The sequence below is a fragment of the Podarcis gaigeae genome (genome assembly GCF_964106915.1).
Source record: "Podarcis gaigeae genome assembly, chromosome: 2".
NCBI classification, from domain to species: Eukaryota; Metazoa; Chordata; class Lepidosauria; order Squamata; family Lacertidae; genus Podarcis; species Podarcis gaigeae.
The window spans coordinates 20199761-20211434 of record NC_139679.1 but is presented as its reverse complement, the minus strand read 5'-3'; the positions used below and the strand labels follow the sequence as shown (position 1 = coordinate 20211434).

The 11674-nt window shown below is 47.2% G+C and overlaps 1 protein-coding gene across 1 annotated transcript in view; it reads right to left on the bottom strand.

Annotated features, from left to right (window-relative positions):
- Window positions 1–901: 901 nt before the first annotated feature.
- Window positions 902–11674, bottom strand: part of STXBP4 (syntaxin binding protein 4) — a 132173-nt gene continuing 121400 nt past the window's right edge. Inside the window, exon 18 of the mRNA XM_083727582.1 lies at window positions 902–3533. Coding sequence (XP_083583708.1) covers window positions 3413–3533 — 121 coding nt within the window. The 3' untranslated portion in view covers window positions 902–3412. The remainder of the gene's footprint in view (window positions 3534–11674) is intronic.

The following is an 11674-nucleotide window of genomic DNA, read 5'->3' as shown; positions in this document are numbered from 1 at the left end:
AAAGATTCCATCAATGGTGTCTCCGAAATTTTTTTACACATCACTTGGGAAGACTGGCGAACTAATGCCAGTGTACTGGAAGAAGCAAAGATCACCAGTGTTGAAGCAGAGATTCTTCAACATCAACTTTGTTGGACTAGTCACGTTGTGCGGATGTTTGATTTTCGTCTTCCAAAGCAACTACTCTATACCGAACTTAAAATTATGAACCGTAATGCTGGTGGTCAACAAAAGAGATTCAAAGACTCTCTCAAGGCAAATCTTAAAAAATGTAGTATAAACACTGACAACTGGGAAACACTGGCCTGCGAGTGCTCCAACTGGAGAACAGCCTTGACCAAAGGTGTCATGGGCTTTGAAGACGCTCGAACTCAGGATGAAAGGGAGAAATGTGCTAAGAGGAAGGCCCATTTGGCAAACCCTCACCAACTCCTGCCCAGAAACCTATGTCCCCACTGTGGAAGGACGTGTGAATCCAGAATTGGCCTCCACAGTCACTTACAGACTCACTGTTAAAACCATGTTCATGGAAGACAATCTTACTCAGCTACGAGTAATCGACAAAGAAGAAGATACAGAGCCTGTCTTCGTATGGTACCCTGTTATATCGTCCATCTAGGACAGTGGAGGGCATAGCATGAAAACGCAGCTCAGTAAGAGCAAATCTTAGTGAGGCTGGCCAGAGATTCAACAGGTAACTTTTTAGAAAGGGGGCATTTATCCAGAGACTATGACTAAATGCAAGGACAGTACCCTATTTCCCTGCCCCCCAGCCAATGATATGCCTTAAGCAGAGAGGAAGAGTGGGTATGTTGCACAAGCCACAAGCCCTGGATCGTTTGGGAAAAGAAGCCATCCAGAAGACCAAGGCATGGGAAAGGCAAAGAATAAAAAACAAAAGTTAGCACAATCCGTTTTATTACAAACTTCTAAAAGGACATTCTTGTTTGACGTCTGTTACAAACTGCTGAGGATTTGTATCTTCAATCTGTCATCTCTACTTACAGTTCTCTGCGTAATCAAATTTACCTTGTGACTTAACACAGAAAGCAAGCAAGGCAGGATTGCAAAGTCGTATGCTTGTAAACATAATCTGCTTTAATATACACTCCAGGTATCGATTCGTGGTAGTAAAAATTGTGATCCGGTGGTAGCTTATGTGACCAGCTAGCATTAAGAAGCAGCGAAGCGGGAATAGCAATCCACTTCAGAAAAGCCATTAACTAGAAAGCAAAGATACAAAAACATCTCCAGATTGCTGAAACATGATCAGGTGGAGATGAAGATTGTAGCTATGGCCATTAGCGGGATAAAAACCTTGACCTAATTAGACTCAGTTTATGCCTTGGTTGGAAAAGCAATGAAACTGAAGATTTGGATCTGGGAGGAAAATGCATCCATTCTTTGCTAGAAGCAAGAATTGCTTCTGCTTCCTTCAACAGAAGACCATTTCAGATTAGAGCCATGGCCACTGTGCTGGGTTGCCCTGAAGCAACGCTGTCTGAATTGGGCTACAGATTTGAGCTAGTTTAGTTGCCACGGCATTTCTCAAGGACCCTGGGAACCTTTGCTGCAGGATCATACCGAGATCCCTGCTACCTTAAAGAGTGACGGTTCTCTAGGGTCCCTCAGTGTGGAAACCATGGCAGGGGAAGTGATTTAGGATTATAGGTGTTGACCTAGAACCCTGCTGGGTCAGACCAAAGGCCCATCGAGTCCAACCAGATGCCTCTCTCCCCTTGTGATTCCCAGCAACTAGGATGCCCTTAGCTCCATGTTCCCCCAAAAGGCAACCCACTAGCCACTTGGAGCCCACTGAGTCTTACCCACTAGGGCTGGGCGAAATCTGGTTTTCAACAACGTGATGTATCAGTAGCTAAATACGGCCATATGCTCCCCACCTTAGGAGAATAGGAAGAAGCAGTCAATCCCAGGCCTACTGAGCGTGCTCCAATGCCTCTCTGGCTTATGTATGTCTGTCTCTGGCTCTGTCTCACACACATCTGTCACAGGCTCACGTTCTCGGGCTCCGTACGTCTGCCTGCCTTTGGCTTTGCCCGAGCAGGCAGGTTGAGTCTTTCCTTCTGGAGCAACTGGCTTCCCCAAATGGAAATACACTGCCCAGCCGCTCAGGCGAAGGCCATTTGAGCCACTGATACATCACAGCTGCTGGGGTGCTCAAAAAGTCTGAAACCTTTATTGAGATGTGAGCACCATATTGGTTTCAGGTAATAATTCGGAGGACAGTGGTACCTTCGTTCCCGAGTGGCTTAGCTGCTGAACAAATCGGCTACCAAACGCCGCAAACCCAGAAGTAAGTGTCCTGGTTTGCGAATGTTTTTCGGAAGTTGAATGTCCAACGCAGCTTCCACGGCTTTCGCTTGAATGCCAATCGGAAGCCGAGCCCTGGTTTTCGAATGGTTTCGCAAGTCGAACGGACTCCAGGAACGGATTAAGTTCGAGAACCAAGGTGCCACCATACTGTGCAGCCCTGCTACCCACTGCGTCTCTGGATCATCCCCTAGCAAAACGGCTAATGATGATGAAAATCTCCATCCGAAGATCGCAGGGCGATGTACAATATAAGAACAGAAAAATAGGTAGCATAACAACAAACCATAGCAATAACCCCTCCCTCCACACAGTTTAATAGGCCATAGATGGTTTAATTTGCCAAAGAGAAATGTCTAGTCTGGGCTATTTTGTCCAAATCATTCAAGAAGTATGCTGCTGAGTCATTAAGCCGATACTCTCTTGATCTGTTGAAACAAGCTTGAACACCCCTGTGTTTCCATCGTCTCTTGATAACTCCAGCAGATTCTGTGGTCTTAAAGCCTTCCTCTGCTGATCCAGCTGGAACAAAAAGTGGATGAGCGTCATCCGCTCTGGCAGAATCCCCAAAATCTGCCAAAAACCACTGTCACTGAGGGCTGGGTCACACCATCAGGGGCGGAGGGCAGATTTCGCGCAAGCCACTACTTTGCCTGCGATTGTATTGCTTTATTTTTCTCCGCAACCATCTACACATATATGAGCAAAAAAACTACTGGTGGAATTTGGGGATTGCCTTTTATACAAACAGGCTACAGATATACAAAGGACCAATAGCATTAGACGGAGAAGCAGGTGTGAATTGCCGTTGTTGTTTTTTAAAACCCAGATGTGCTTGCAATACTTGCTGCAAATCGTCACAGGTGCTTGATCTGTGCGGCTGGGTTTATCTATACGCCAGAGAAAGTCCGTTGACGCAGGCAGTGCCTTATTTAGCCGGCAAACCACACAAGCGAGAGGAACGTTGATAAATTGTTTCAGACGGAACTAGTTCATGGGAGCTAGACTATTGGAAGTGGGTCATCTCTTGACAATTGGGATGATACCACCATTTGCATCTGTTTTTTGCCGACAGATGTTTTCAGCCTTTGGGATCCGGAAGCTCTCTGAAGCTCTCTTCTTCCTCCTCATTCTCTTCGGACCGTGGCAAGGCCAGTACGTGGGTGACAGGATGGATCCAGGACGTTGTCTGAGTCACGTGGCTGGAGGGGAGCAAAATAAAATAAAATAAAAAGAAAGAAAGAAAGAGTGAACAACAACAACAACAGTACAGTGGTACCTCGGGTTAAGTACTTAATTCATTCCGGAGGTCTGTACTTAACCTGAAACTGTTCTTAACCTGAAGCACCACTTTAGCTAACGGGGCCTCCTACTGCTGCCGCGCCGCTGGAGCACGATTTCTGTTCTCATCCTGAAGCAAAGTTCTTAACCTGAGGTACTATTTCTGGCTTAGCAGAGTCTGTAACCTGAAGCGTATGTAAACTGAAGCGTAGGTACCACTGTATTTGTATCCCGCTCATCTGGCTGGGTTTCCGCAGAGGCTTCCGGCACATATAAAAACATAATGCTAAGCATTAAAAACTTCCCAATACAGGGTTGCCTTCAGATGTCTTCTAAAAGTTGTATAGTTCTTTATTTCCTTGACATCTGATAAGAGTTTATCCTACAAGACGGTGCTACTGCCGATAATGCCCTCTACCTGGCTCCCTGTAACCTCAATTCTCGCAGTGAGGGAACCGCCAGAAGACCCTCAGAGGGGTACTTCACTGTCCCGGCTGAATGATGGGGGTGGAGATGCTCCTTTAGGTATACCAGGGCCCAGGCCGTTTAGGATTTTTTAGAGTCAGAACCGACACTTGTGCTCAGAAATGTACTGCTTACCAAGTACTTGGAAACTTAAAAGCTTACCAACTGAAGACCTTTCCTGACAATAATCAAATCATGATTCCCTATAAATGGTGGCTTATTCCACCAGCCCCCCTCAAAGGAGAAGGGAGAGCCACTTGTAAAGGGTGTCCTGGAAGTTACCAAGACTCAAGGGAGCAATCAGTAGGGTGGCCCTGCTTATAGGTAAAGGTAAAGGGACCCCTGACCATTAGGTCCAGTCGTGACCAACTCTGGGGATGTGGCACTTATCTCGCTTTATTGGCCAAGGGAGCCTGCGTACAGCTTCCAGGTCATGTGGCCAGCATGACCACGCCGCTTCTGGCGAACCAGAGCAGCGCACGGAAACACCGTTTACCTTCCCGTCGGAGTGGTACCTATTTATCTACTTGCACTTTGACGTGCTTTCGAACTGCTAGGTTGGCAGGAGTAGGGACCGGGCAACGGGAGCTCACCCTGTTGTGGGGATTCGAACCGCTGACCTTCTGATTGGCAAGCCCTAGGCTCTGTGGTTTAACCCACAGCGCCACCCGCGTCCCTGGCCCTGGCCCTGCTTATATGCATCAGCAAAAGAGGAATGCAAAAACTGCAGACAGAGGTGAATGCAGGGGGTGGGGAGGCGGGGTGGGGAGGCTATAATTTAAACAGATATAATTCATCTCTCTGATCTGTTGCCCAGGTGCTAACTGTTGATGGGAATTTCCTGGGGCTCTTCCTTCTTATGGTTCTTGACCTTGGACGGGGACAATCTTAAGGAAGAGGACACCTCCAATAACGGGCTGTCCTCTGGAAAAGGTAAGGTAAAGGTACAGGACCCCTGCATGGTTAAGTCCAGGCAAAGGTGACTGTTGGGTGCGGTGCTCATCTCACTTTCAGGTCGAGGGAGCCGACATTTGTCCGCAGACAGCTTTCTGGGTCATGTGGCCAGCATGACTAAACTGGTTCTGGTGCAACGGGACACCGTTGACAGAAACCAGAGTGCACGGAAACACCATTTACCTTTCCTCCGCAGCGGTACCTGTTTATCTATTGAACTAGTGTGCTTTTGAACTGCTAGGTTTGCAGGAGCTGGGGTAGAGCAATGGGAACTCACTCCGTCATGGGGATTCGAACCACCAACCTTCCAATCAGCAAGCCCAAGAGGCTCAGTGGTTTAGACCACAGTGCCACCTGCATCCCTGGAAAGTAGGACATACGGCTACCCTAACCATCACACACCCTAGCGGCTTCATTTGCTGTTCTCCTGTTATTGTTTTAAAATGTAAAATTGTAATTTATTTCCCTCTTAGTATCCAGAGTAGCTCATCAATAAACAAATGAACAAATGATGCTCATGCGGAAGTAAAAGGATAAGGCGGTCGGATCGCACCAAAGGAAACCCAGAAGTCCTGTTAAGGTGATAGCCCAAGTTAACAGCATGTTACTGGCTTTGTCAACACCTTCATTTGGATTTTTAAAAGAAGTTTTACTTAACAATCTGATGAAATAAGGACATCGGAAAGATGCTGTCCGGAATGATGCTCACATATTTACAAACTGGCTCTGAAGCTGAATTATGCCCTAACTCCCCTTTTTTATTTTCTTTTGTTTTGTTTGTTTGCTTGACAAAGTAATAATAATCACAAATAAATAAGAATCAAAATGTGCACCCCACCCCTGAGACAATTCCATTGTAACTATCCAATCTCCCAAAATTTCAACACCTCTCGCGATGGTTTGACCCTTTTCTGTTTTAACAGTACAAAATCTACAAACACCCTCCATATCTCCTCAAAATCATGGCTCCTGCATATTCCTTCATACCTTAATGGCACATTTATCGTTAATAGCTATATCCCACACCTCTTTATACCACTCTTCCATTTTATATTCTGCTTGCCCCTTCCACTTCCTAGCTATGATAATTCCTGCAGCTGTCAATAAATTTGTGTCTTTCAAAGCCTGATAACCTTCCACCCAGTCGTAAATAGATAATAATGCTACCTCTGGACTTCTGGTCAGCTTGCTATCCCTCCCTTTTGCCTTTCCTGGCTCTGCCCCACTGCTAGAGTTCCCATAAGTCTGCCTCCATCGCTTCGTAAATAGGGGTGGGAGCCAGCAACTCCACAGAGGGGTCTCAATGCCATTCCCTTTTATTACCCTAAATATTACCCTAAATAAAATGGAGAGGGTTGGGGAATGCGCTCCAGCCAAGAGGTTGAGTAAAAAGTAGGTATTCTTCCACCTGTAACCACCTTAGGCGTCCTCTGAAAAACTGCCTATTTTCCTCAGGGTGCTTGCCCGAAACATTCATTTCCATTTTATTTCAGCTTAATGCCAGTGACCTGCTTTTCTTTCCAACAGGAAGTCCAAAGTCAGTTAACAATAACATACTACAACGAAGGCAATAACAGCGAAGGAAACAACCAACAAACCAATAGGAAAGACGATTTAACAATCAAAATGCCACAATAGCCTCTCAGTAATGTTTCCACCTACTGCATAAGGCGGGCCAGGAGAAATACACTTAATAAACCTGTTGGAACACCCATAAACAGCCAAGTCAATAAATTCAAACTGTTTCAATGAATAACAAGGGAAGTAATAAATCGCAGCACATGTTTTACTCAGAAATATCCTTTTCCCCCCCTCTCAATATATATTTTTATTGAATTTCCAAAAAAATTTCAAATTAAATGGTTACATTTTTCATGTATTGACTCCCACCCCCACCGTGTTTCGTTCAAACCCTTTTCTCCTGCATTATATATCCAACTCTTGTCTATTGCAGAAATCCCCCTAAAACAGTTACCATATTTTTTGCTCTATAAGACTCACTTTTTCCCTCCTAAAAAGTAAGGGGAAATGTGTGTGTGCATCTTATGGAGCGAATGCAGGCTGCGCAGCTATCACAGATGCTTTCACTGCGCAGTGATCCCTCTTGCTGTTTTGGCTTATGAGATTCAGAATATTTTTTTTCTTGTTTTCCTCCTCCAAAAACTAGGTGCGTCTTGTGGTCTGGTGCATCTTATAGAGCGAAAAATACGGTACTTGATCATTTATCTTCTGCTGCCCCTTTCTCGAATCCTGCCCGCAATCTTGTTTGCCTGTAGTGCTTTCCAAAATAGTCCAGAAAATATATATAATAATAATATTAATATTTTTTTATTTATACCCCGCCCTCCCCAGCCAAGGCCGGGCTCAGAGCGGCTTACAAGCAATAATAAAAACAAGATGAATGATTACAAACTTAAAAACAAAAATAAAACACAACAATTAAAATAATGGAACATTAAAATATTAAAATGTAGCCTCATCGTAGGAGGAGAAGGAAAAGAAGGGGAAAAGAGAGAGAGAGAGAGAGAGGGGGGGGGAGGGACGGAATCAAACTGGCTCCAAGCCAAAGGCCAGGCGGAACAACTCTGTCTTACAGGCCCTGCGGAAAGAAATCAGATCCTGCAGGGCCCTGGTCTCATGAGGCAGAGCGTTCCACCAGGCCGGAGCCAGAGTTGAAAAGGCCCTGGCTCTGGTCGAAGCCAATCTAACTTCCTTAGGGCCCGGGACCACTAGGGTGTTGTTATTTATGGACCTTGAGGCTCTCCGTGGGGCATACCAGGAGAGGCGGTCCCGGAGGTACTAGGGTCCTAGGCCGTGAAGGGCTTTAAAGGTCAAAAGCAGCACCTTAAATCTGACCCTGTACTCCACCGGGAGCCAGTGCAGCTTGAAAAGCACTGGGTGAATATGCTCCCATGGCAGAGACCCCATGAGGAGCCTCGCTGCAGCATTCTGTACCCGCTGGAGTTTCTGGGACAGCTTCAAGGGCAGCCCCACGTAGAGCGAATTACAGTAGTCAAGCCTGGAGATGACCGTCGCATGGATCACTGTGGCCAAGTCAGGGCGGGAAAGGTAAGGGACCAACTGCTTGATGCGGCGAAGGTGGAAAAATGTCGCCTTGGCTGTTGCTGTAACCTGCGCCTCCATGGAAAGGGAGGCGTCAAGGATTACACCCAAACTCTTAACGGAAGGCAATGGCACTAATTGGGCCCCCGCAAGAGAAGGGAGTTGGTCCCTCATCCCCATGCCATCCCGACCTAGCCATAGGACCTCTGTCTTCGAAGGATTTAGTTTCAATCGGCTCCCACGAAACCATCCAGCCACAGCTTCCAAGCATCTGGTCAATGTGTTTGGGGCCGAGTCGGTGTGGCCATCCATCAGCAGATAGAGCTGAGTGTCATCAGCATATTGGTGACAGCCCAGCCCAAAGCTCCGGATAATCTGGGCAAGGGGGCGCATAAAGATGTTAAAAAGCATCGGGGAGAGAATTGCGCCCTGCGGCACTCCACACACCAACGAGTGGCGCGACGACATTTCCCTCCCTAGTGCCACCCTCTGTCCCCGACCAGAGATAAAAGAGCACAACCAGTTACGGGCTATGCCCTGTATCCCCACGTCTGCGAGGCGGTGGTCCAGAAGATCATGATCGACCATGTCAAAGGCTGCTGACAAATCTAAAAGGATCAGCAGTCCTGACCCGCCTCGATCCAGTTGTCTACGGAGATCGTCTGTTAAGGCAACCAGAGCCGTCTCCGTCCCAAAACCAGGACGGAAACCGGACTGAAATGGATCTAATGCCGATGTTTCCTCCAGAAACCTACCAAGCTGCTCAGCAACCGCTCTCTCAATTACCTTACCCAGGTATGGGAGATTTGAAACTGGGCAGTAATTGGATAGGTCTAAGGGATCTAATGAAGTTTTTTTTAAGAGTGGACACACCACTGCCTCCTTCAGTTCCCCTGGGAACGTCCCCGTGTCAAGGGACAAATTGATAATTTCAACCAGAGGGGTCCGCGCAACATCTGGACACTCCCTAATCAGCCAAGACGGGCACGGATCAAGGAGGCAGGTGGTGGGCCTACTAACTTGGAGGAATCTATCCACATCAGTAGGGAGTATCCGATCGAAATGGTCCAACACTGGACCTGAAGTCATTCGAGGGGCCTCCAGTTCAGTCACTGTATCTAAATTGGCAGGGAGGTCACGGCGGAGCAATAGGACTTTATCCGCAAAAAAAACTCGCGAATGCCTCACAGCTGTGGGTCGAATTTGTGCTTAAATTTGATTGTCCTCTTAAGGACGTTATTGACCTAATTATTCTAAAAAGTTGTGCCAGGCGAGAGCTAGCGGATGCAATGGAAGCTGCAAAGTAAGATTTCTTAGCAGCTTTCATAGCCATCTCATAGGCTTTCATAAGCGTCCTATAAGATGTTCTTGAGGCTCCGTCACGAGTCCGTCGCCATACTCGCTCTAGCTGTCTGAGATCCCGCTTCATTTTCCGGAGCTCCTCAGTAAACCAAGGGGCCCGGTTTCGACGGGGTCGCAGAGGGCGCTTAGGTGCGATCTCATCAATGGCTGCCAAGAGCCGGTTATTCCAGTCCTCAACAAGGTCATCTAATGAGTCGCCAGGAGGAGCAGGGTTCCGCAAGGCTTGTCGGAATCTATCAGGATCCATCAGTTTTCGCGGACGAGCCCAAATAGGTTCGCCACCCGAGCCAGGGAGGAGCGGGAAGTCAATCTTGGCTTTCAGAGCGTAGTGATCAGACCATGGCACTTCCACAGCAGGGAGCATGATCACATCTATGCCAGCCCCAAAGATCAGATCCAGCGTGTGGCCTGCTTGATGGGTAGGGCCCAAAACAACCTGGGAGAGCCCTAGTGTTGCCATGGAAGGCCTCCATACTTCTATAAAAAGTTCATGACCCATGAATAGCCCTGAGGGCCAGAAAGACAGGACTGGAGGCCCACATCATCAATATCATCATTTTATCATTTATACCTGGCCCATCTAGCTGGGTCGCCCTAGCCACTCGGGGCGGCTTCCAACACATAGAAAAATGTAGTACAGTGGAAACTCGGTTGTCAAACGTAATCCATTCTGAAAGACCGTTCAACTTCTGAAATGTTCAACAACCAAGGTGCAATGGGCGGTTGGCAAAATCCATTGAAAAAATGGAGAAACGCGCCCTGGAAGCCATTCGACTTCTGAGGTGCGTTTGAAAACGGAAGCATTCACTTCCGGGTTGTCGGCGTTTGAAAGCAGAAACGTTCAGCTTCTGAAGCATTCAACAACCGAGATTCCACTGTAAAGCATTAAAAACTTCCTGATACAGTGGTACCTCGGGTTACATACGCTTCAGGTTACATATGCTTCAAGTTACAGACTCTGCTAACCCAGAAATAGTACCTTGAGTTAAGAACTTTGTTTCAGGATGAGAACAGAAATCGTGCTCCGGTGGTGCGGCAGCAGCAGGAGGCCCCATTAGCTAAAGTGGTGCTTCAGGTTAAGAACAGTTTCAGGTTAAGTACGGACCTCCGGAACGAATTAAGTACTTAACCTGAGGTACCACTGTATAAGGCTGCCTTCAGAAGCCTCTTAAAGGTTGCACTTATCTCCTTGGCTTGGGGTTTGCATAACACCATACCCTCCAACATTTTTCCAATGAAAATAGGGATGTCCTAAGAAAAAGTGGGACATTCCAGGGTCAAATCAGAAACCGGGACAGCTTCTCTGTAAATCCAAGACTGTCCCTGGAAAATAGGGACACCTGGAGGGTCTGTGATACAAAAACATTGTGTTCAGTGTCATACAAACTGGTCTATGCAGAGGAATCCTGTTTCCTCAACAGGATTAAATCTTTCTCCTGCGGTTCTTCATGCAAGTTTTTTTTTGGTTTTTTGTACCTGCAGCACCAGAGTAGGTTACGCAGGCGGAGGTGTCAAGGTCTTTTTCTGGCTGACAACGCATAGAAAATTGTAACAAACCATAAAAAAAACCTCCTGATACAGGGCTGCTTTCAGATGCCTTTTAAACGTTGTGGAGTTCTTTATCTACTTGACATCTTACTGTTAGCAAAGATGTAATGCAGGATTCAGGGTGGGCGGGGAGACTATCTGGCATGCTCAGTACAACGTGGTTGAATCTTGACACAATACAAAACCACCTGACTACAGTCTGGGAGTACCATTGTTTGCTCCACGAAGGAAACCTGGCGAGATGTGTGCTAAATGAGCACAGCAGGAGCCTGCAAGCCTCCTTTGCAAAAAAAAGTCCCATTGTGTCCGGAAAACAGTTTGCATGGCGAGACGGCATGAAGGCACGGTGTGTGCATGGGGGGGCGGGGGAGCAAAGCGAGGGGACACTGACGGCGGGGAAACATGAGGCAAAGCACATTGCACCCCCTGTGTGTTCATGCATAACCAGCCCGAGGCCCCTTGAGAGCGGTGGGAAGGCTATTCCTTCTTTGCCGCAGCAATCGCTCAGTCACGTTTCCCCCATTCAGTGGTTGAAGGCTAGCTTTTGCGTCACAGGGCTACAGCCCTGACTTACCGGTGGAAAGATCCTTCTGTTCTGAGGATGATGGGTGAATGAATGACGGCATCACCCCTCTATTCCTGCCTTTCTCCCAGCTGTGCCAAGCTAATG